This window comes from Arachis ipaensis, chromosome B2 (assembly GCF_059453495.1).
Source record: "Arachis ipaensis isolate K30076 ecotype BB chromosome B2, ASM5945349v1, whole genome shotgun sequence".
Taxonomy (NCBI): Eukaryota; Viridiplantae; Streptophyta; class Magnoliopsida; order Fabales; family Fabaceae; genus Arachis; species Arachis ipaensis.
In genome coordinates this window covers 101,362,194-101,385,114 of record NC_142437.1, presented here as the reverse complement: position 1 = coordinate 101,385,114, position 22,921 = coordinate 101,362,194, and the positions used below count along the sequence as shown (strand labels likewise).

The 22,921-nt window shown below is 36.1% G+C and overlaps 1 protein-coding gene and 1 non-coding gene across 2 annotated transcripts; one reads left to right on the top strand and one right to left on the bottom strand.

The window, feature by feature from the left end:
• Positions 1–4,056: 4,056 nt before the first annotated feature.
• On the bottom strand, positions 4,057–4,164 carry LOC148575032 (small nucleolar RNA R71). The gene has a single exon (XR_015905477.1). It is a non-coding gene; the product is annotated as a small nucleolar RNA R71 (small nucleolar RNA).
• A 12,117-nt stretch (positions 4,165–16,281) lies between these two features.
• On the top strand, positions 16,282–19,388 carry LOC107625578 (expansin-A4). Its single transcript, XM_016328253.3, has 3 exons — positions 16,282–16,525; positions 16,834–17,152; positions 18,622–19,388. The coding sequence occupies exons 1-3, from the start codon at positions 16,372–16,374 to the stop codon at positions 18,929–18,931; spliced, it is 783 nt and encodes a 260-aa protein (XP_016183739.1). The 5' UTR covers positions 16,282–16,371; the 3' UTR covers positions 18,932–19,388.
• Positions 19,389–22,921: the final 3,533 nt, after the last annotated feature.

Here is a 22,921-nt window from a genome sequence, read left to right as displayed (position 1 = left end):
TGATTGAACCATGAGCTAAATGGCTGAGTTATTGCCGGGTTACGGCAAAGCCATTACTGTTTATGGCTGAGTATAAATGCATATATGATTAATGAATGAATGTGTTAAATGGATAATAATGAAAAATGTTGAAATACGATATGTGACCCCGGGTAGTAGGCAGTGGCGTTGTCCACTTGCTCCAGGTATGAGACAGGAAAGGATGTTTATGATAAATGAGTTTAATTATGGAGTTTTGAATAAAGGTGTATTTGTGATACCTGGGTAGTAGTAAAAGTGGTGGTTCATCCCACTTGCTCCAGGTTAATGTTTGAGATTTGATAACAGTGATGGTTGCTTCTAAACTAAACGAACGTATGTATTGAGATCCTGGGTAGTAGCAAGGGTTGTGGTTCGTCCCACTTGCTCCAGGTCAGAGATTGTGACGCCTGGGTAGTAGCAGCAGTAGTGGTGAATCCACTCGCTCCAGGTTGAGCTTTTAAACACCTGCCTGGGTAGTAGCCGCAGTAGTGATTATTCCACTGGCTCTGGGTTGAGTGGGTAGTAGCAAGGGGGTTGTAGCTCAAACCTACTTGCTCCGTAATGGGTGTTTCTGTCCAATGGTTAGCTACCAAGACATGTCGGGTTGGCTATATAACCGACAGATGATATCATCAGCCATAGGGCAGGCATTCATCATTTGCATATGTTTGAATTGTTTGGGTTAGCCATTTGTTTTGGATTTCTACATCATATATGCCTTGTTACCTGACTATATGCTACTTGTTCTACTTGTACCATATTTATGTATTACTTGCCTGTATTGCTTGTGCTTGTACAACTGAGAGGCCCCTCATGCTGGTGTCGGTGGGTGTTGAGGGCTGTTCTTGATGGGATGAATTGATAATGCGTTTGCATGATGATGATGATTATTGAATGAGATAATTGGAGCTCCCTGGGTAGACGCAGTGATGTGGTTTCACTAGCTCTAGGCGAGGGTATGATGTATTGATATAGAATTGCTGAGGCAGAACAACTGGTGATGGCTTTGCTTATGATTCTGAGTCTGATTCGTGGAAGAGTCAGCGAGTTGGAAAATATGTGAAACATGAATTAAATTTAGCACTCCCTTATGACAGTTGCCTATTCATGGATTAGCGAGAACCTAGGATGAATAATTGGTGAAGAAGTTTAGGATGCTTAGTGAGTTTTTATTGCAGTACATTGAATTTATTTGGCACTTTTACCGTACTGGGAACCCATGGGCCCGGGGTTCTCATTCCGTATATATCTCTTGTTTTTCAGATACAGGTCCAGGTGCTCAGAAGTGAGTTGTGGGTCGTCTGAGAGACGGCGAAGATCTTTATTTTCCCTACTTTGTGTTTTGCTTAGAATCTCTCCACCTTTGTTTTGGAAAAATTATATTATGTATTGAACTCTTTGAATTTGCCTGTAGAGGCTCTCATGTTTCCTTCGGGAGAGATTAGGATATACTGTTGTCAACTACTTTCATACTGTACCCTAGCTGGCCTAAACTTCGCGGGTCGCGACTAGTGGCTATTTACTTATGTTATATATATATGTCTATCTGTTATCTATCTCTTAATCTCCTCTACGCCTTGTCCGTATATCGTTTTCGGCTTTACGGTTTATCTTTTGTTGTCGAAACGTGAGTGATACGTCTTTGTGATTTTATTTCTACTCTTTTCAGGCTTCTCGGTTAATACTCCTTTCGAAATTACCTATATTTATTTATTAAAAATCCACCTGAGAGTCGTACCACCGTAATATCATTGACTTATGACTCGAGCATAAGGATTTGAATATTAGGGTGTTACACCTGATGAAGGAATAAGAGCTCAAGGACGTAGGAAAAAGAGAGATACAAAAGCATAAAACGTTCATAGATGATAACCAAACGCGTAGGCATCCAAAGATAAACAGAATACATAGAGTAAACAAGTTATATATATATAAAAGTGAGAGACTACAAAAATAAATCAAAATAAAAGCTGAGTCATCCTCTACTCTGTCACCATCCGCAAACTCACCAAGGTGGGTTACGACCTGCATCTGAAAAATAACAACATATGATATGAGAACCGGGGGTTCTCAGTATGGTAACAGTTCCCAATAGATAAGATATAAGGTTCCGGGAAGCCAAAGACAATCCTAAAACTTCTACCAGGCATAAACATTCAAGCTTAAAGAAACACAATAACTAAATCATAAACGGGGTAATCTAACTTAAGGAATTTCTACTCTAACTATAGCCACCGTTGTCCCACAGTCTTCGCCAACCTACCCTCCATACGATCCCATCGCCACTACCTACCGATCCTCCTCAATCCCAGCAAAACACAAATAATACAAATAAGTAAAGCACAAGTAATATACATATACAGCAGGTAAATTGAATAGTAATTAGGCATATTATTCATTTAGGCATAACTCAATTAATCAAAGCAAGAAAGCATATAGAAAATGCATATGATGAATTCCTATCTTATTTGGCTCATGATATCACTTGTCGATTCAAAGTTGCCAACACGACACCTCCTTTCGGATGTTGCCTTTCTATTACGTCCCTGAGATATAGTGCCCGGCTCACTATGTGCACCCCTAGGATATAGTGTATGGCTCACTCTTATGCGCAACCCTGGGATATAGTGCCCGGCTCACTTTTAACCTTGGAATATAGTGCCCGACTCACTCTTATGGCAAGAAAGGTTATGCGAGCGGGATACTACCTCAGCCCTCACATCTGAACGTAGGCGGGAGACTGCCACAACCCCTACGCCGGCGGCGCTACCTCGACAAGCGGGATTAAACCACCATCCTTGCCAGGTGCATAACGACTTACCAATCAATACATATCATAAATATCATTCAGTGATCACTGCTCGTAGTTTCTTATTAGTCAAGTAATCAACTTTAATTTTCAAAAATTAAATTTTTTTAATTTCCTTTTCAAATCTTTTTCAAAATAAAATTTCAATCATATATTTTTCAAAATCAATTTCAAAATCTTTTCTAACTTCTTATCTTTTCAAATTTGATTTTCAAATCTTTTTCAATTAACCACTTAACTTTTTGTTTGATTTAAAAAAAAAGTTTTCTATTTCAATCATATCTTTTTTTTAAAAAACCACCTAACTACTTTTCTCTCTCTAATTTTCGAGAACTCCTCCCCACTTTTTCAAAATTCCTTTTTAATTAACTAATTGTTTTAAAATTCAATTTTATTTTATTCCTTTTTATAATTTTCGAATACTAACTAATAATTAAAATAAAAAAAATATTTTTCCTTTTATTTTAATTTAAATTCGAATTCTTCTCTCTCTCATATCTTTTTATTTATTTATTTATTTACTAATATTCTTCTCTTCTTCTTAAAAAATTCGAACCCTGTTCTTCTCTGTGTTCGAATTTTTCTCTTCTCCTTCTTCTATTCTTCTCTTCTTCTACTTACACAAAGGAATCTCTATACTGTGACATAGAGAATTTCTCTTCTTTTTCTGTTCTCTTCTTTTTCATATGAGCAGGAACAAGGACAAAGACATTCTTGTTGAAGCTGATCCTGAACCTGAAAGGACTCTTAAGAGGAAACTAAGAGAAGCTAAAGCACAACCCTCTAGAGAAGATCTGACAGAAATTTTCGAAAAAGAAGGAGACATGGCCGAACCCAATAACAATGGTGGAGATGCAAGGAAGATGCTTGGTGACTTCATTGCACCCTCTTCTGGCTTCTATGGAAGAAGCATCTCAATTCCTGCCATTGGAGCAAACAACTTTGAGCTTAAGCCTCAATTAGTTTCTCTAATGCAACAGAATTGCAAGTTTCATGGACTTCCATTGGAAGATCCTCATCAGTTCTTAGCTGAATTCTTGCAAATCTATGACACTGTCAAGACCAATGGAGTTGATCCCGAGGTCTACAGGCTTATGCTTTTCCCTTTTGCTATAAGAGACAAAGCTAGAACATGGTTGGATTCACAACCTAAGGAAAGCCTGAACTCTTGGGAAAAGCTGGTCAGTGCTTTCCTGGCCAAATTCTTTCCACCTCAATAGATGAGCAAGCTTAGAGTGAAAATCCAAAACTTCAGACAGAAGGAAGGTGAGTCCCTCTATGAAGCTTGGGAAAGATATAAGCAATTGATCAAAAGGTGTCCTACTAACATGCTTCCAGAATGGAGCATCATATGTATATTCTGTGATGGTCTGTCTGAGTTGTCAAAAATATCATTGGACCATTCTGCAGGAGGATCTCTTCATCTGAAAATCCCTGCAGAAGCTCAGGAACTCATTGAAATGATTGCAAATAACCAGTTCATGTACACCTCTGAGAGGAATCCTGTGAACAATGGGACGCCTCAAAAGAAGAGAGTTTTTGAAATTGATACTCTGAATGTCATATTGGCTCAACAAAATATTAACTCAGCAAGTCAATATGATTTCTCAGAGTCTGAATGGATTGAAAGCTGCATCCAACAGTACTAAAGAAGCATCTTCTGAAGAAGAAGCTTATGATCCTGAGAACCTTGTAATGGCAGAGGTGAATTACATGGGAGAACCCTATGGAAACACCTATAATCCTTCATGGAGAAATCATCCAAATCTCTCATGGAAGGACCAACAGAAGCCTCAACAAGGCTTTAACAATAAGGGTGGAAGAAATAGGTTTAGCAATAGCAAGCCTTTTCCATCATCTTCTCAACAACAGACAGAGAATTCTGAACAGAGCCATTCTGGTCAGGCAACCATAGTCTCTGATCTATCCAAGACCACACTAAGTTTTATGAATGAAACAAGGTCTTCCATTAGAAATTTGGAGGCACAGGTGGGTCAGCTGAGTAAGAAGATTACTGAAACTCCTCCCAGTACTCTCCCAAGCAATACAGAGGAAAATCCCAAGAGAGAGTGCAAGGCCATAACCATGACCAACATGGCCGAACCTGGAGAGAGTGAGGAGGACGTGAGTCCCAGTGAGAAAAGCCTCATGGGACGTCCTCTGGACAGAAAGGAGTTTCCCTTTGAGGAACCAAAGGAATCTGAGGCTCATACAGAGACCATAGAGATTCCATTGAACTTTCTTCTGCCATTCATAAGCTCTGATGAATATTCTTCCTCTGAAGAGGATGAAGACATCACTGAAGAGCAAATTGCTAAATATCTAGGAGCAATCATGAAGTTGAATGCCAAGTTATTTGGTACTGAGACTTGGGAGGATGAACCCCCCCTTGTTCACTAATGAACTGAATGCATTAATGAGGCAGACATTACCTCAGAAGAAACCAGATCCCAGAAAATTCTTCATACCTTGTACCATAGACACCATGACATTTGAGAAGGCTTTGTGTGACCTGGGGTCAGGGATAAACCTTATGCCACTCTCTGTAATGGAGAAACTGGGAATCTTTGAGGTACAAGCTGCAAGAATCTCACTAGAGATGGTAGACAAATCAATGAAATAGGCTTATGGACTAGTAGAGGACGTGCTAGTGAAGGTTGAAGGTCTTTACATCCCTGCTGATTTCATAATCCTAGACACTGGGAAGGATGAGGATGAATCCATCATCCTTGGCAGACCCTTCCTAGCCACAACAAAAGCTGTGATTGATGTTGATAGAGGAGAGTTGGTCCTTAAGTTGAATGAGGACTACCTTGTATTCAAGACTCAAGGTTCTCCTTCTGTAACCATGGAGAGGAAGCATGAAAACCTTCTCTCAATACAGAGTCAAACAAAACCCCCCACATTCAAACTCTAAGTTTGGTGTTGGGAGGCCACAACCAAACTCTAAGTTTGGTGTTGAAAGGCCCCAACCCTGCTCTGATTATCTGTGAGGCTCCATGAGAGCTCACTGTCAAGCTATTGACATTAAAGAAGTGCTTATTGGAGGCAACCCAATGTTATTTAATTATATCTATTTATTTTCCATTATTATTTTATGTTTTCTGTAGGTTGATGATCATGTGAAGCCACAAAAACAACTAAAAAATCAAAAATAGAATGAAAAACAGCATTAAAAATAGCACACCCTGGAGGATAAGCTTACTGGCGTTTAACGCTAGAAAGAAGCATCAAGCTGGTGTTAAACGCCAGAAACAGGCTACAAGCTGGCGTTAAACGCCAGAAACAGGCTACAGCTTGGTGTTTAACGCCAGAAACAAGCACCAACTTGGCGTTAAATGCCAATAAAGGGAGAAAAGCTGGCGTTTAACACCAGAAACAAGCAGCAGTCTGGCGTTAAATGCCAGGATTGCACTCTAAAGGGCATTTACACGCCTAAATGGAGCAGGGATGCTAAGTTCTTGATCCCTCAGGATCTGTGGACCCCACAGGATCCCCACCTACCTCAACTCATTCTCTCTCTTCTTCACACTTTCCAATAACACCCTTCACCAATCACCTCTATCTCTCTTCCCCATCACCTCTTCACCACTCTTCCCTCCCAAACCCAACCCCTACTACACATTTTTTCCCCTTGGCCGACACACTCACACCTCTCCATCTCCTCCATTTTCTTCTTCTTTTCCTCTCTTCTTTCTTCTTTTGCTCGAGGACGAGCAAACCTTTTAAGTTTGGTATGGAAAAAGTATTGCTTTTTTGTTTTTTCATAACCATTAATGGCACTTAAGGCCAGAGAAACCTCAAGAAATAGGAAAGGGAAGGCAATTTCTTCCACCTCTGAGTCATGGGAGATGGAGAGATTCATCTCAAAGGTCCATCAAGACCACTTCTATGAAGTTGTGGCCAAGTCATCTGTACCCTATGCAATTCAGTTGGAATTGTCATAGAGGGAAACATCCTCATTGAAGAGGATAATCCCATCACTAAAAAGAGGATGGAGCAAACAAGAGAGCCCACTCATGGACCTCAACAAGAGCATGAGGAAATTCCTCATCATGAAATCCCTGAGATGCCTCAAGGGATGCACTTTCCTCCATAAAACTATTGGGAGCAAATTAACACCTCCCTAGGAAAATTAAGTTCCAACATGGGATAACTAAGGGTGGAGCACCAAGAGCACTCCATCATTCTCCATGAGATTAGAGAAGATCAACGAGCTATGAGGGAGGAGCAACAAAGGAACAGAAAAACAAGGAACTCACTTTCAGGCACGGCTTCGCCTTGTTACCAACTGTGCTCTATCAGGCTTACCAGAAACTATTGGAATAGATCCACACTTAATCTTATATATAGCATCTAATCTTCGGGGTTGTTTTGATCGGAATTAGCACTCTGCTTTGTCGGTGAGGAGAAAGACTTTGTTTAGGACTTTGTTCTTGATCTGGGATCGGGGAAAACGTTTACCTTTTAGTAGCTCTCTTTCTGAACCAATAGATCAGGAAGAGACATAGAGGAGCTCAAGAGCACCATTGGTTCTTCAAGAGGAAGAAGACGCCACCCTCACTAAGGTGGACCCGTTCCTTAATCTCCTTGTCTATTTATTTTTCTCTGTTTTTGTTCTCTATGCTCTATGTTTATTTATGTTTGTGTCTTATTACATGATCATTAGTGTTTAAGTGTCTATGCCTTAAAGCTATGAATGTCCTATGAATCCATCACCTTTCTTAAATGAAAAATGTTTTAACCACAAAAGAACAAGAAGTACATGATTTCGAATTCATCCTTGAGATTAGTTTAATTATTTTGATGTGGTGACAATACTTTTTGTTTTCTGAATGAATGCTTGAACAGTGCATATGTCTTTTGAATTTGTTGTTTATGAATGTTAAAATTGTTGGCTCTTGAAAGAATAATGAAAAAGGAAAAATATTATTGATAATCTGAAAAATCATAAAATTGATTCTTGAAGCAAGAAAAAGCAGTGAATAACAAGGCTTGCGAAAAAAATATGGCGAAAATAAAAGAAAAAAGAAGAAAGAAAAAGAAAAAGCAAGCAGAAAAAGCCAAGAGCTCTTTAAACCAAAAGGCAAGAGCAAAAAGCCAGTAACACTTTAAACTAAAAGGCAAGGGTAAAATAAAAAGGATCCAAGGCTTTGAGCATTAATGGATAGGAGGGCCCAAAAGAATAAAATCCTGGCCTAAGCGGCTAAACCAAGCTGTCCCTAACCATGTGCTTGTGGCGTGAAGGTGTCAAGTGAAAAGCTTGAGACTGAGCGGTTAAAGTCATGATCCAAAGCAAAAGAGTGTGCTTAAGAACCCTGGACACCTCTAATTGGGGACTCTAGCAAAGCTGAGTCACAATCTGAAAAGGTTCACCCAGTTATGTGTCTGTGGCATTTATGTATCCGGTGGTAATACTGGAAAACAAAGTGTTTAGGGCCACGGCCAAGACTCATAAAGTAGCTGTATTCAAGAATCAACATAGTGAACTAGGAGAATCAATAACACTATCTGAATTCTGAGTTCCTATAGATGCCAGTCATTCTGAACTTCAAAGGATAAAGTGAGATGCCAAAACTGTTCAGAGGCAAAAAGCCACTAGTCCCGCTCATCTAATTGGAGCTAAGTTTCATTGATATTTTGGAATTTATAGTATATTCTCTTCTTTTTATCCTATTTGATTTTTAGTTGCTTGGGGACAAGCAACAATTTAAGTTTGGTGTTGTGATGAGCGGATAATTTATACGCTTTTTGGCATTATTTTTACATACTTTTCAGTATGAATTAGTTAGTTTTTACCATGTTTTTATTAGTTTTCAAGCAAAATTTATATTTCTGGACTTTACTATGAGTTTATGTAATTTTTTGTGATTTCAGGTATTTTCTGGCTAAAATTGAGGGACCTGAGCAAAAATCTGATTCAGAGACTGAAAAGGACTGTAGATGCTGTTGGATTCTGACCTCCCTGCACTCAAAATAGATTTTCTAGAGCTATAGAAACCCAATTGGCGCGCTCTCAATTGTGTTGGAAAGTAGACATCCAGGGCTTTCCAGCAATATATAATAGTCTATACTTTGCTCGAGTTTTGATGACGCAAACTGGTGTTCAAACACCAACTTCCTGCCCTATTCTGAAGTTAAACGCCAAAAACAAGTTACAAACCAGAGTTAAATGCCAGAAACAGGCTGCAACCTGGCGTTTAACTCCAAGAGAAGTCTCTACACGTGTAAAGCTCAATGCTCAGCCCAAGCACATACCAAGTGGGCCCCGGAAGTAGATTTATGCACTATCTACACTTAGTTACTCATTTTCTGTAACCCTAGTTACTAGTTTAGTATAAAAACTACTTTTAGAGATTTATTTTTACATCTAGTTTTCATATTTCGAAACTGAGACCATTGTACACGCTTGGGGGGCTGGCCTCACGGCCATGCCTAGACCTCTTTCACTTATGTATTTTTAACGGTGGAGTTTCTACACCCCATAGATTAAGGTGTGGAGCTCTGCTGTTCCTCATGAATTAATGCGAAGTATGTTTTTCTATTCAGTTCAAGCTTATTCTTATTCCAAGATATTCACTCGCACTTCAACCTGATGAATGTGATGATCCGTGACACTCATCATCATTCTCACCTATGAACGCGTGCCTGACAACCACTTTCGTTCTATCTGCAATAGCTTGAGCGTGTATCTCTTAGCCTCCATTCTGAAAGATCGGAGTCTTCGTGGTATAAGCTTGAATCAATTGGCAGCATTCTTGAGATCCGAAAAGTCTAAACCTTGTCTGTGGTATTCCGAGGAGGATCTGGGATGGGATGACTGTGACGAGCTTCAAACTCGCGAGTGTTGGGCGTAGTGACAGATGCAAAAGGATCAATGGATCCTATTCCAACATGATCGAGAACCGACAGATGATTAGCCGTGCAGTGACAGCGCACTTGGACCATTTTCACTGAGAGGATGGACGGTAGCCATTGACAACGATGATCCCCCAACATACAGCTTGCCATGGAAATGAGTATGAATGATTGAATGAAGGCAGTAGGAAAGCAGAGATTTAGAAAGAGTCAAGCATCTCCATATGTTTATCTGAAATTCTCACCAATGAATTACATAAGTATTTCTATCTTATCTTATATTTTATTTTATTTTAATTATCAAAACCTCATAACCATTTGAATCTGCCTGACTGAGATTTACAAGATGACCATAGCTTGCTTCAAGCCGACAATCTCCGTGGGATCGACCCTTACTCACGTAAGGTTTATTACTTGGACGACCCAGTGCACTTGCTGGTTAGTTGTGCAGAGTTGTGAAAAGGAGTTGAGATTACAATCGTGCATACCAAGTTTTTGGCGCCGTTAAGATCACAATTTCGTGCACCAGTATCTTATACTTTGCTTTTATTACTTATATTATTGATGAAGCTAGTCACAAAATAATTTCAACATTTCTTTATGTAGGAGAAACCACATGCAGAAAAATGAAAAAAATGCAAATTAAGCATTATGATACTTTAAAAGAGTTGTTCGGAGATGATAGAGCAAAGGGGCTGCTACTTCATGAGAAAGAATTAAACAACTTGATAGAGATCACATCGACTTGAATGACTCGTTTGAAAATATTAGGTTTTCTGACATAGATATTAATATGGCACATGATACCCCTACATTTTCTGCTAATTTATATTCACCAAGTGCTCCTCATGGCCAGCCAAATCAATTAGGAGGGACTCCAATTTCAAGAGATACAAAGCGTAAGGCTCCTATGAATGATTTCTGGAGGCACAATATGAGAAGGTTGCGTTAGGAATTACTACCATGGCCGATGCTATTAAAGAGGGTAATTATCTTTCTAGCAAGCTACATGATGTCGCTTAGAGGCAGGCTGAATCAGTTGAGAGACAAGCTTCTGTGGCTGAAAGGCAAGTTTCGGTAGTCAAAAAATATGTCTCATTAATTGAAAGACAAATTGCAATTGCTGAAAAAGGGTTAGTTATTATGAACAAAGTAGGCCTCGCCTTTACAGCGAATCAGATGTACGGGATATGTTGACTGGATTGGGTTTGGTAGGTTTCATATCGGATGCAATGTTATCAGTTTTTATGTGAAAATGAGAAAAAAAAGTGCCAACTTTTTGGTATCCCACCTGAAATGCGACTGGATGCTCTTTTTCATTTCATGACTGCTGCTGGTGTTTGCTTAGGAGATATGGTACTTCAAGAAAATATTTACCATTACAGGTATAATTTTTATACGCACTTATTTCTGGTTAATTTGATGTTATTGTTTTTAACAATTGATTATACATTTTTTATTGCCGTAAAGTATGAGTATATCTTCATGTATTTGAACAAGATATCATTTTCTGTTTTATTTATGTTAACAGATGGTTGCAAATCACTTTTTGTTGAAACTTTGAGATTGATTTATTGTTTGAATAGAAAGATATTAACAAAATAGTTTATTATGACCAACTCTGATATTTGTGTTAATTTATGTTTGTTGTATATGCTTGTGTAGGAATCATAATACTTGAAATTGTTTTGGGAACAATGAGTATTGATGTGGCAGAAATTGGCAGATTAAGAAATTAATATAAGAGATATGTTGCAAGTACAGTTCTTAACCAATCGAAAATCTGTTTATCAATTTAGAAGGTTTGTCACAAAATTAGAATAAAAATACTGGGAGTATGAATCCCAGGTCGTCTCCCAACGAGTTGCAGGAAAGAATGCAGATTATTGGTCAGAGGTTTTCCAAGAAATTTTTGAGTTTGAGAAACAGAAAAATTAAATAAGAAAATGTATATAATTCAAATAAAGATCTTGATCGGGAGTAGATTAATTGGAAGTTCTATCCTTGTTGGATTTCTCTCAAGATCAATTGATAATTGAAGGTTGCTTCTACTTAGTTATCCTTTACCAAGTAAAGTAAAAGAAAGTCAAGTAAGTTGGAAGTCTACTTCTATTCACAAGTTCTAATCCTCTCCCTTGGGAAGGATTAGCGTTAGTAACTAGAGAGCCAGCCAACAATAAACCCAATTACAATTTAACTCTTGAGTAATCCAACTCAAGGTTCTCCTTTTAATCACTCCCAATCAAGTTAGAAAACTACTCCATTGTCATGAATGTAAACTTCACAAAATTAAAAAGAAAAATAAAGAAAGACATGATAATCAATAATAAAAGAGAGATCAATTAAAAATAAAAATGGTTCTTGTATTAATAAATTATAAAAATAATCCAATTGTAACTCTGGACAAATTAAGGATATGAAAGAGTAAGTGAAAAGTAAGGAAACAAACTAGAATGATGAAGTTTTGGCAGAGGTAATAACTCTTTGCAATATTCCAATCCAAAAAGCAATAAAGCAAAATTCTAAGAACTATGAATGTGTAGAGAGAAAACCTAAAGGAGGAGTAAAGTCATATCTAAAAACTAAAAACTATCCTAATGCGTTCCCCCTGAGTTTCTGCATGTTCCCTGGCTCTAGTCTGTGTTTCTGGGCCAAAACTGGGTCAAAACACAGCCCAAAATCGCCCCCAGCGAATTCTGTTAATTCTGCAGATCGCGCATATCACGCGTACGCGTCGTCCACGCGTGCGCAGCGTTTTTCCTTGCCACGCGTACGCGTCGTTCACGTGTTCGCGTCACTCGGGCAGCTTCCAATCCACGCGTTCGCATCAGGCACGCGAGCGTGTCACTACGATTTCTCCATTTCGCGCGGTCGTCTGAGCCATGCGTACGCGTCGCCTCTCGCTGGTCATCTCCTTAATTTCTTGTGTTCCTTCCATTTTTGCAATCAAGCTTCCTCTCCATTCCCTAAGTCATTCATGCCCTATAAAGCCTGAAACACTTAACACACGGATCACGGCATCGAATGGGATAACGGAGTATTAAAATACATAATTAAAAGTCTCTAGGAAGCAAGTTTTCAACCATGGAGTAATTTTGGGAAGGAATTGTAAATACATGCTAATCATATGAATAAGTGAGTAAAGATTTGATAAAACCACACAATTAAACACAATATTAATCATAAAATAATGGTTTATCAAGTATACTGCTTAATACAAGCAGAAATTGATCATAGGTTACTATCTTTAACTAGAAAAACTTTCTTTTTTGAAGTAGATGTGTACAGACGGCTCCAGCTCTGTAGAGTTGAGTTTTTGGAAGTAGGCATATGCTGATGATGACTCTGACTATGAAGAATTATCCTTTTTAAAACTGGTGTGTGGTGATAAAATGGTACTCTCCTAGAGTCTTGGTCGTTGTTACTCTTTTGGTGTTTTGTTATATATTTATAACAATTGTATATGATTTTTTGTCGCATGTATTAAGAAAGAAATGCTAGCCACTTCTGATGTTAATATTTTATTTTGTAAGGCCGATTTAGTGAAATTTTTCCTTAAATATTATTAAAGAGATTAATGATGTAACCTATGAGTAATTTTTATTATTTTTTTATAAAATTATTTATTTGTATATATTTAAAAAACAATGATACATCTTTTTATTTGTGACATTTAAAAGACAATAGAAAATAATAAATTTTGAAAAAATATTATTGTTAACAAAGATAATACGTTAAAATCCTAAAATACAATTGGGATTATTTTTTTATTAGAAAAATGATTTGAATACATTAATATATTATAATTTATATATTATATAGATAAGGGTATTAATGTAATTTCATTTGTGTATAATTTTTTCTCTTCTTATTTTTTCTTCCATCTAAATAAAAAAATTTTTCTCCTATTTTCTTTTCATTTATTTTCTCTTCATCCAAACAACACACAAAAAAATTTTAATTTTTTCTTCTATTTTTTTCCTCTCATTTTCTTTCTTCCTATTTTTTTTTCTCTCATTTTCCATCTTGCATTTAAATAAAGTGTAAAGGACCAGGACACATTATAAATTTATGAAAATTTTGGGTCTAATATAAAAATATATCAAGTTAGGGTTAGGCTCATTTTTTTTGTTAAGGTGGACTGCAATTGCTCAAATAAATTGCAATTAACGTTAGAACGAAAGAGCACGAAGACGTTGGAGAGGGAGCGGCGCCGCTTGGAGCATGCATCTTCTCTCCCATTCATAAAGTCAGTGCCACCCTCCGCAGTCAGCAATGGCAGAATTAGAAGGCCTTATCGAACACCATGTTTCCAAGCCAGCAGCAACATACTTCGAAGGAGTTCCATGCACAGTAGTCGATTCTGTGCTTTTTTTGCTTTGTCATCAAGAATCGTCATCATCGCATATTGAAAGATATAAGCCCGTGATCGAATGTAATGGAGATCTTGTACAAGTTAAATGAGTGATAGAGTTACCAAACATCTTTTCATTTAGACTTGATTGAGAAATAGGAACCTCTATAGGATGAACATTGATGGGTTAAAATATAATTTACTTTTTTTGAACATTTCAAAGTCATAGATGGTGGCATAGATGATCCATACAACGTAATGTATATATGTATCATGTATGTTTTCTATATCACTTAAAAAATTTTACTGCTTCAAAAAAAAAAAAATTAACAACTAACTTAGGGCAATTCACCTAAATAAATTGTTTCACCTTTAAAATTATGCAAATGTATTGTTTCTAAAACAAAGACGCAAATGCATTGTTTTAGAAATAATACATTTACGTAAAGCAATTATAAGAAAAACAATTATTTAAAAGTGAAACAATTTATTTAGGTGAATTGCCCACTAACTTATGCATCAATTGCAATTATAAAAAATATGGAGGCAAATTTTTTAGTAAAACACTATTATGTAAAGAGTTCAGCATAGCCACTAATTTAACATATTTTCATACGGTCCTTAAGGTTATGTTTGTTTGAAAAAAATGAGAAAGAAAGAAAAAAAATTATTTTTTATTATTTAATTAAAAAGAAAAATAAAAAAAAATTAAATAATATAAAAAGATAGATAAGATCTATCAAATTTTTTTAATATTAAAAAAAGAAAAAAATTTATTATATTTTTTTATTTTTAATATTATTTTTTACTATATTTTATAATATACAAATAAAATTATTTTTTATTTTTTTTTTAAATACATTTAAAAAAATAAAAATTTATTTAATTTTTTTTTATTTTTTAATTTTTTTTCTTTATTTCTTTCTTTTCCAACCAAACATGCCCTAAAAGACCTGATATAAACGATTCCCCAAGGGAAATACACAACGCCTTTCCTCAAACTTAACTTTGGGATTGGATGATGTATGCATGTACCTACCAATGCGAAGGTATACCCTAGGCTTTTCCAATAAAACTTTGTTCTCTTTTTTTTTTTTTTTTAATCTCCGACTAACTAGTAAAATGGCGCTTCATCTGGTGGTTCCTTTTCATTGACGAAGCAAAATTAACATGAAGAAAGGCCCATGTGTAATGCACATGCCCATCAATTCATGTTCCATTAATGGGTGACCCAAACATTTCTTGTACAAAAAGTAAATAAAACTGTAACTAATTTATTATTATTAGTTTTTTTTGTCAAGAATTTATTTTTACTAATTTATTCACTATTAATTATCGAAGACAAACTCCATATCAAGTCACAAACCCCAGTTAAAAAAACCTACTTCCTTTGTTATTAATTAATTATTTAGTTATCATAGTTATAACAAATTTTATTCAAATATTGAAAAATTATCTAAGAATTTAATTGGTTTTATTTTTATTTCTTATTTTGATTTTCAACTTTTTCTATTTTTATAGTTTGATAAAAAATAAAAATAATGAAAACAATAAAATCTTGCTTTCTTTGTTTAAAATTTTTCTTTTACAGTTTTAAAAACAAGAAATTAAAAAAGAAAAAAAAACGAAAATTAATTATGTCCTAAAATCCACACATGAAAAATTAATGAGGGTTGGCTAACTGATTTTTATGTTAAATTTATGTTAATAACATCTGTTAATATAAAAAGTTTATGTTGAAAACCTAAACCTTTTAGTTTTTAAAATATATATTGTACAAAAAATTATATAAAATCTAAAAGTGTGTCAAAATAAGTAATTTCATGAGCAAAATTCTTAATTTAAAATAGAGGAATTAATGTTAATAATGTCCGTAATTTTTTAAAATAAAAAATACAAAAAAATAAAAAATGTAAATCAAACGCATTTGTAATTTTTTAAAATAAATATATATAAAAAAATCAAGGTACTCAGGAAAAAATATATATACATATGAAGGAAATAAATTCTTTGGGAGATAGCTGCCTTTTTCAGTTTCTCTGTCCATGTGATGTTTCGTGTTCGTTAGAGATTAAGAATTATTGATAATAAATAAATAAAATAGAGAGAGAAAAGAAGTTAATGAGAAAGAAAGAGAGAGAATAAATAGGTGCATTAATTACATGGTAATTATTTTACAGACTATTGAAGATTCCCCTCCACTCCTTAGTCTCCCTCGCTCGCTCCATAAGTACCCCCCCTCACCTCACTCACTCCCCATTCGCCCCAACCCCCTAATTACCTCCAAACATAACCAAAACCTCTCTCTCTCTCTCTATCTCTCTCTCCAATGGCTAGAATGGGAACCACTCTTCTCTACATTGCAACACTGGTCTCTGTTTTTGCTGCAGCCACTGCCAGAATCCCCGGAGTTTACACTGCAGGTTCCTGGCAGGGTGCTCACGCCACTTTCTACGGTGGAAATGATGCATCTGGAACAATGGGTATCACCTCTTCACCATTTCTTCTCATTTTCCAAAACGTCTTAAACAAAACCCTCTAATTTGCCTTATCTTTATCCCCCAAAATGTTGCTTCACTTAATTATTTTTTTTATTTACGTTTTAGTCACTAGCCGCGTTTCAGCTAACACCTTCTCTTCCAAATCCATCAATGCTTTTACTAACATGTACCTAACTTCTTAGTAGGTTGTCACACATTTATTACCCCTGTCACACATTATTTTTTAAGCAAAATATAACACCCTTTGAAATATAAATTGAGTGGGGGCATTTTTGTAATTTGGTTACCAGGCGGTGCATGTGGGTACGGGAACCTATACAGCCAAGGGTACGGCGTGAACACGGCGGCGCTGAGCACAGCTCTGTTCAACAACGGGCTGAGCTGCGGGGCATGCTTCGAGATCAAGTGCGACCAGGACCCGCGGTGGTGCAACCCCGGCAGCCCCTCTATCGTGGTAACCGCCACCAACTTCTGCCCACCGAATTTTGCCCAACCCAGCGATAACGGCGGTTGGTGTAACCCCCCAAGGGAACACTTCGACCTCGCTATGCCAATGTTCCTCAAGATCGCTCAGTACCGCGCTGGAATTGTACCCGTCAGCTACCGCCGGTGAGTTCCCAAACCCCCTCATTTCATATGTCCTTTTTGTCCTTCTGCTTCAAATATCTCTTAGACTCTTACTTGAGGGTAAAAAAGTCATTTACATTACTTTCTTTCTTTTTAGTCTAAAGTTTCAGCTTTTATACACCAACAATCTTTGTTTTAGAGTTTTGTTAAGAAAATTTAATAAAATATTTTCTTTCTGAAGAAAAAAGGTTGAAAATAAAATCTTTTTGTTTTATAGAATTTATGCAAGATGTTAGGTTGCATAAATTGATGTGTTATAACATGTTTTAGCGTTTGTTTAATTTTTTTATGGTTTGTGAAATTTGTTAAAATAATTTAACTGGACGTGATCTGTTTTTATTATGCTTTAGCTTCTAAAAAAGAAACTTGTAGAATGTAGAGTATATTACACTATATAACTAGTTGGAATTATTTTATGCTTTTGTTTTCTAGTTTTTGTCTTTTAATTAGAGTGGGTTAATATTTTGTCATTTAAAACTAGAAAAATTAAAATGAACTAGAATTACACTATTAATAGAAATTAAATGCACTTGAGATATACTACCATTTCCTTTTCCTTTAGTGTAGTTTCGTTAAGAGTGAATTGTCTGCTACTCATTTATAGAAAAATCCTGAAAATACTATTTAGCTTTCAAGAGTTTTTGGCGTTTTTATTATAATTTCCAAAACGGGATTTCCCAATTGCCTTGCTCTTTATACAGTACTATCAATTACCAACCAGAAATTGCAGAAGATGGGGGTTGAAAATCTTGCTTTATTAAGTCGATTGTTTTCTTCTGTGTTCTTTCTGATTTTCTTGGGAAACAAACAAAAGAACGACTACCAGAATCTCCCCTCCTCAGCAGTTTCGTCCATTTGCCCCGAAACCGAATAAAAGAAAGCCCCATTGGCATTGCATAATTCTGGGAGCTTTCTTTTCAATTTCAATTTTAATTATTCTTTTGGAACTGTCCTTTGTTAGTATTGATTATTGAATAATAAAATTCAAGTGCTCAAAGATAATCCAAAAAAGTTTTTAGCCATGTAATGTAAGTATGTAACCCAATAGGCCATTATTTACCTTCCGTGTAAATGCGTAATTACTAAAATAACCTCGCACATTAAACAAAATCCTTATTACTACATTCCTTAATCCCTGATAGATTAACCTGGAAATTACCAAAGAAAAAATCCCAGTCAAAGCTTGAAGTTTCGATGATTTGATTGATACTACTATTTGTTTATTTTTATTTTTTCTATTTTCAATTTTTATACTAAATCATAAGCAAAAAATGTTAAGTGTACGTAAATAATTTATTATTAAATCAACTATTATATATTTATATGTAAATATATATTTTATATTTTAAAATATATTTTATACCAATAATTATTTGAAGATTTTTTAATTATGTGCGGCATAGTTGAATCATAAATTATCACTTTTTTTAATATTTTATTGGGCGGTACAGGGTGCCATGCAGGAAGATAGGTGGAATCAGATTCACAATCAACGGTTTCCGTTACTTCAACTTGGTCTTGATCACCAACGTCGCGGGTGCAGGGGATATCGTCCGCGTGAGCATAAAGGGATCCAAAACTGAATGGAACCCCATGAGCCGTAACTGGGGGCAAAATTGGCAATCCAATGCTGATTTAGTGGGCCAGGCCCTCTCCTTTAGGGTTAAAGGCAGTGACAGACGCGCCTCTACCTCATGGAACGTGGCACCATCTAATTGGCAGTTTGGCCAAACCTTCATGGGCAAGAATTTCCGCATCTAAAAAAAAGGTTAATTTTTAAAAAGATATTAATTATTATTTGTAGTTTTGACTTGTTTGGGTTTTTAGTTTGGCGCCTTCAACTTTTCCTCTATTTTACCGGGAAAAGTTTTTGAAGCTGTGTTTGGGTAAAGTGTAAGTGGGTAGGGACCAAAATGTTGAGAAGGGTAGATAGGATAAAAAAAAAGTGAAAGTGACTTTATATAAATGTGAGTGACTGAGTGGTATGTATGTGGTGGAATTTAGCTTTTGTGTCTTTTCTTTTTTCTTATTATTATCGAGGGTGAAGTTGTGAATGTGTTTGTTTACTAAAAAGTGTGATGGGGTAGGGGTATTGTTGGAATATTTGTTACCCAGCAATGCTTCTTAACTGATGTAATGGAAGGGCTGAGGAGGCTGCAACAAGGTGCATGTAGCCCGCAGTTCACTTTATTATGAACATGAGATATTATTATTATTATTATTATTATTATTATTATTATTATTATTATTATTATTATTATTATATGTTTTCAAGTTAATTTTGTTGGTTTCCTTTGTAAGGGATTAATTCTGATTTTTTGATATTGTTAAATAGTGTGAATTTTGTCTGCATTATTTACCTACTATAATTTGCAAAACTGAATTTGATTATATAATTTAGCAATAATAACCGGTATACAAACTTTAGAATTGAATTTAATTATTTCCTAAAAGTGAATATTTGCTTTTCCCTCTTTGTCTCCCCGGAAAAAGAATGATTCTCTATGGATGCTATTCTTCTCATCCGTCTAATTTTGATTGGTACTTTTAAGGGTTTAAGACAAGGTTATTCCTAATTATAGTTTATTTATTTCGTACATGGAATGAGTAATTTCTATTTCCTCAATATAGTTAAACAGGCTATCGATAATTAGATGTGCATCTATTCTTTGTCAATATGAAAACAGGTCATATAGCACCGTAGTTGACAAGTTGCTACTTTGTACATATTCTTTTTGGTTCTTTTTTTTTTTTTTTGGGTAACATTACGGGGAAGCCCAAGAGAAAAGGACTACAATGAGTTTGCTACAGTGGTGTATTCACCCCTCATGCATAATCAAAGGCATCAGGTTGGCAGGTGGAGAATCTAAAATGTGAAAGCTTTCTGTCTGCTAAACACTCTCTTTGGCTATCCAATTTGAGCATTTGTTCGCTTCCCTGTGCACTTGGTTGAACTTGAGTTCCTAGGGTCTGTTTCTGTACAGCTCAATGTTGCTAATTAGAGAGTTGCATGTTCTTCCTTCCTCCATCAAATTTGTGTTGAATACTCTCAAATGCCTCCAGAGAATCCATTTCCACAACTAATCTTCATATTCCCAAATCCCATGCTAGCTTTAGGCCGTGTAGAATTTCCCATAACTTATGAAGCTGCTTCTCTGATTTTCCATTTTTGTGTATCGGACACATTTCGGATACGACATTCATCAACACTCGTCCGACACGCATGTCTTCTGTGTCCAATTGTATTTTAATAAAAAATAAAAAATTCTTCTCTGGACACGCTTGGACATATCTAACTACCATCACGTGTCAGCATGTCTAAATTTATTCTTAACCTGTCTGTGTTGAGCTTGGCCCATCCTTGGAGAGGAGCTTTCTAGCGAATTTGGTTGAGTTAAATCTCAATTTGGCCCCTGAAATTTGGCTCGAGACTCAAAATGATCCCTACAATTTCATTAGCTTCAATTAGAACCCCCCAAATTTGCAATCGTGGCTCCGACTTGCCCCTGCGATAATCTCCGCCACCGAAAAGCTGATTTGGCACAGTGTCATGACATAGTAGACTACACGTGGCCTGTTAAGTGCTGAGTGGGATTGCTAACAGTTACATGACCTGGAGATAGAGTTTTATATCTCAATCTAGCCCCTATGATTGAAATAAATCCCTAGACAATGGCTCAAAACCCTTAAACTGATAATTCATCATCGTCTTCATAGGGATGATTGGGAGCAGCAGTCAAGGTTCAGGGAGCTCAAGTAGGTCACGTTCACATGGAATGCGGGCGAGGCCCACCAATCGCATCAGAGCAGGGAAGCTTCCTCAATGGTGTGGATGCGGGATGCACCCTGTTCTTCGTTGGTCTGGTACAAACGCCAATCCTGAGCGACCTTTTTTGGGTTGCCCAAACTACAATGTGAGTTATTGAATCTTGGGAGCTTATTGGACCTCCTTATTAATTGTATTTTATGTTAATTGTTTTCTGGTATCGTTGCAGACCACAGGAAAGAGATGGTGCGGACTTTTCGTATGGGCAGATGAGGAGGAAGAAACCATTGTTGGGAGAGTTGATTCTGCAAGAGATGTTGACCATTGGAAAATGAATTTAAGCTGGACAATTAGGGATTTGGAAGCTGATGTTAGGGTTTAAAAATATGGGACTGTATTTTAAGTTTGTTTGTGTTTTCGATTGTGGTTTTGTGTATTAGTTACGGCTTAGTTGTAGGAAAATAAACCATGTGAAATTGTTCCTAATTGTACAATTGAAATTGACTTGAATGCAATAGATATGTTAAACATCACTTTTTGCCAGTTTTATTTTCAAGTTGGCTAATATGGTCATGTTGAATATTTTCAATTTTTGCAATGTAGTGGTATGAAGTTGCAGTAAAAAAACAGCACCTAATTGAACATAAATTATTATAATATGCAAGTTTCAATTTCAATTTGGCTAACATGGTGATGTTGAATATTATCACAGTCTTCAACGTGCACATATCAAGTTACAATTAAAACAACACCTAATTTAAGATAAATGATTATAGTAACTAATAGGCAAGTTTCATTTCTAAATTGATAATAAGGTGATACTAGCACTGACAGTTATAACAGTCATCAGCATTGATGTCTATCTAGTATCATCATTATACAAAATATTAAAATCATTCAAAATAGAACCACCTAGTCAAATCCAAACTTAAACATTCTATATTAGTTTTACTATTTCTGACTTGTACATAAACTAATCGCAAAATACAATCATTAAGATGAACCCAAGTTTAACATAATTAAATACTACAAAACAGAAAGCTTCTCATCACTTCTTTCTTGGAGGTATGAAGCCTGGCGTAGGGACAAACCTCATGATCCCTGCCAATCTTGCTGCTGTCCCAGAACTTGCTCCCTGCATTGGGTCCATATTTGCAGAGCATTGAAGAGATCTTTTCTTTGGGGGCAACTTCTTTGGCCTTGTAGGTTGAATTGGAACAAGTGGAGCAACCTGCAAGATAATGAGTCAATTATGCAACAAAAATGTATAAGCAATAATTATTGTTTATTGTTTTGGAGTGAGTTGGGAAGTCATACCCCATCATTAATCAATAGTTGTGAATAACTGGGTTGTGTGATTTCAACCTTTGAAGCTGCAGTATCATTATTAGCATTGTTATCGGCATCATTTCCAATATCATTAGCAACAACATGTCCATCATTGCTAGCAGTATTCCCATTATGTCCATCAGCACCAACATCGGAGGCAGCATCACCAGTATTTGCAACAGTAGCAGCTTCAGCAGCAGCAGTAGCTTCAGCAATGGCTTGATCGTCAGCCTTTCTATGAATGCAGCTTCGTTTAGTGTGGCCTTTTGTCCCACAATAGGTACAAGTAAACTGCTTGTACTTTCTGTTCAACTTAGTTGCACTTTTTTTCTTTTTACTTCCTGAAGGTTCCTCGTCGGCATCTTTTCTTCTCTTCTTTTTCAAAGTTCCAGGCTTTCTCTTTACTTTAGGAGCTCGAGGCTTAAGGTATTGAGATTTTTCCCAGAGTGCTTCTCCTGGAATTGGATTTAATGAGTGCAAGTATGTAGCCTATAAGAATCCATAGTCAGCCATTTGTGACAAAAGTCTTCAAGATCTTTATTTATCCTTGACAGTGTAGCACATGCGTGAACACATGACATACCTACAATTTATATGACTCGCTAATGAAATTTACACAATAAGCTCAAAAACATAAACAAACTCATATATTAATC

Excerpts from the sequence above, each read along its gene's own strand:
- LOC107625578 (XM_016328253.3), top strand. The coding sequence starts at position 16,372 with ATGGCTAGAATGGGAACCACTCTTCTCTACATTGCAACACTGGTCTCT. Across the intron at positions 16,526-16,833 it reads TGATGCATCTGGAACAATGG|GCGGTGCATGTGGGTACGGG; the intron begins GTATCACCTCTT and ends TTTGGTTACCAG. Across the intron at positions 17,153-18,621 it reads GTACCCGTCAGCTACCGCCG|GGTGCCATGCAGGAAGATAG; the intron begins GTGAGTTCCCAA and ends TGGGCGGTACAG.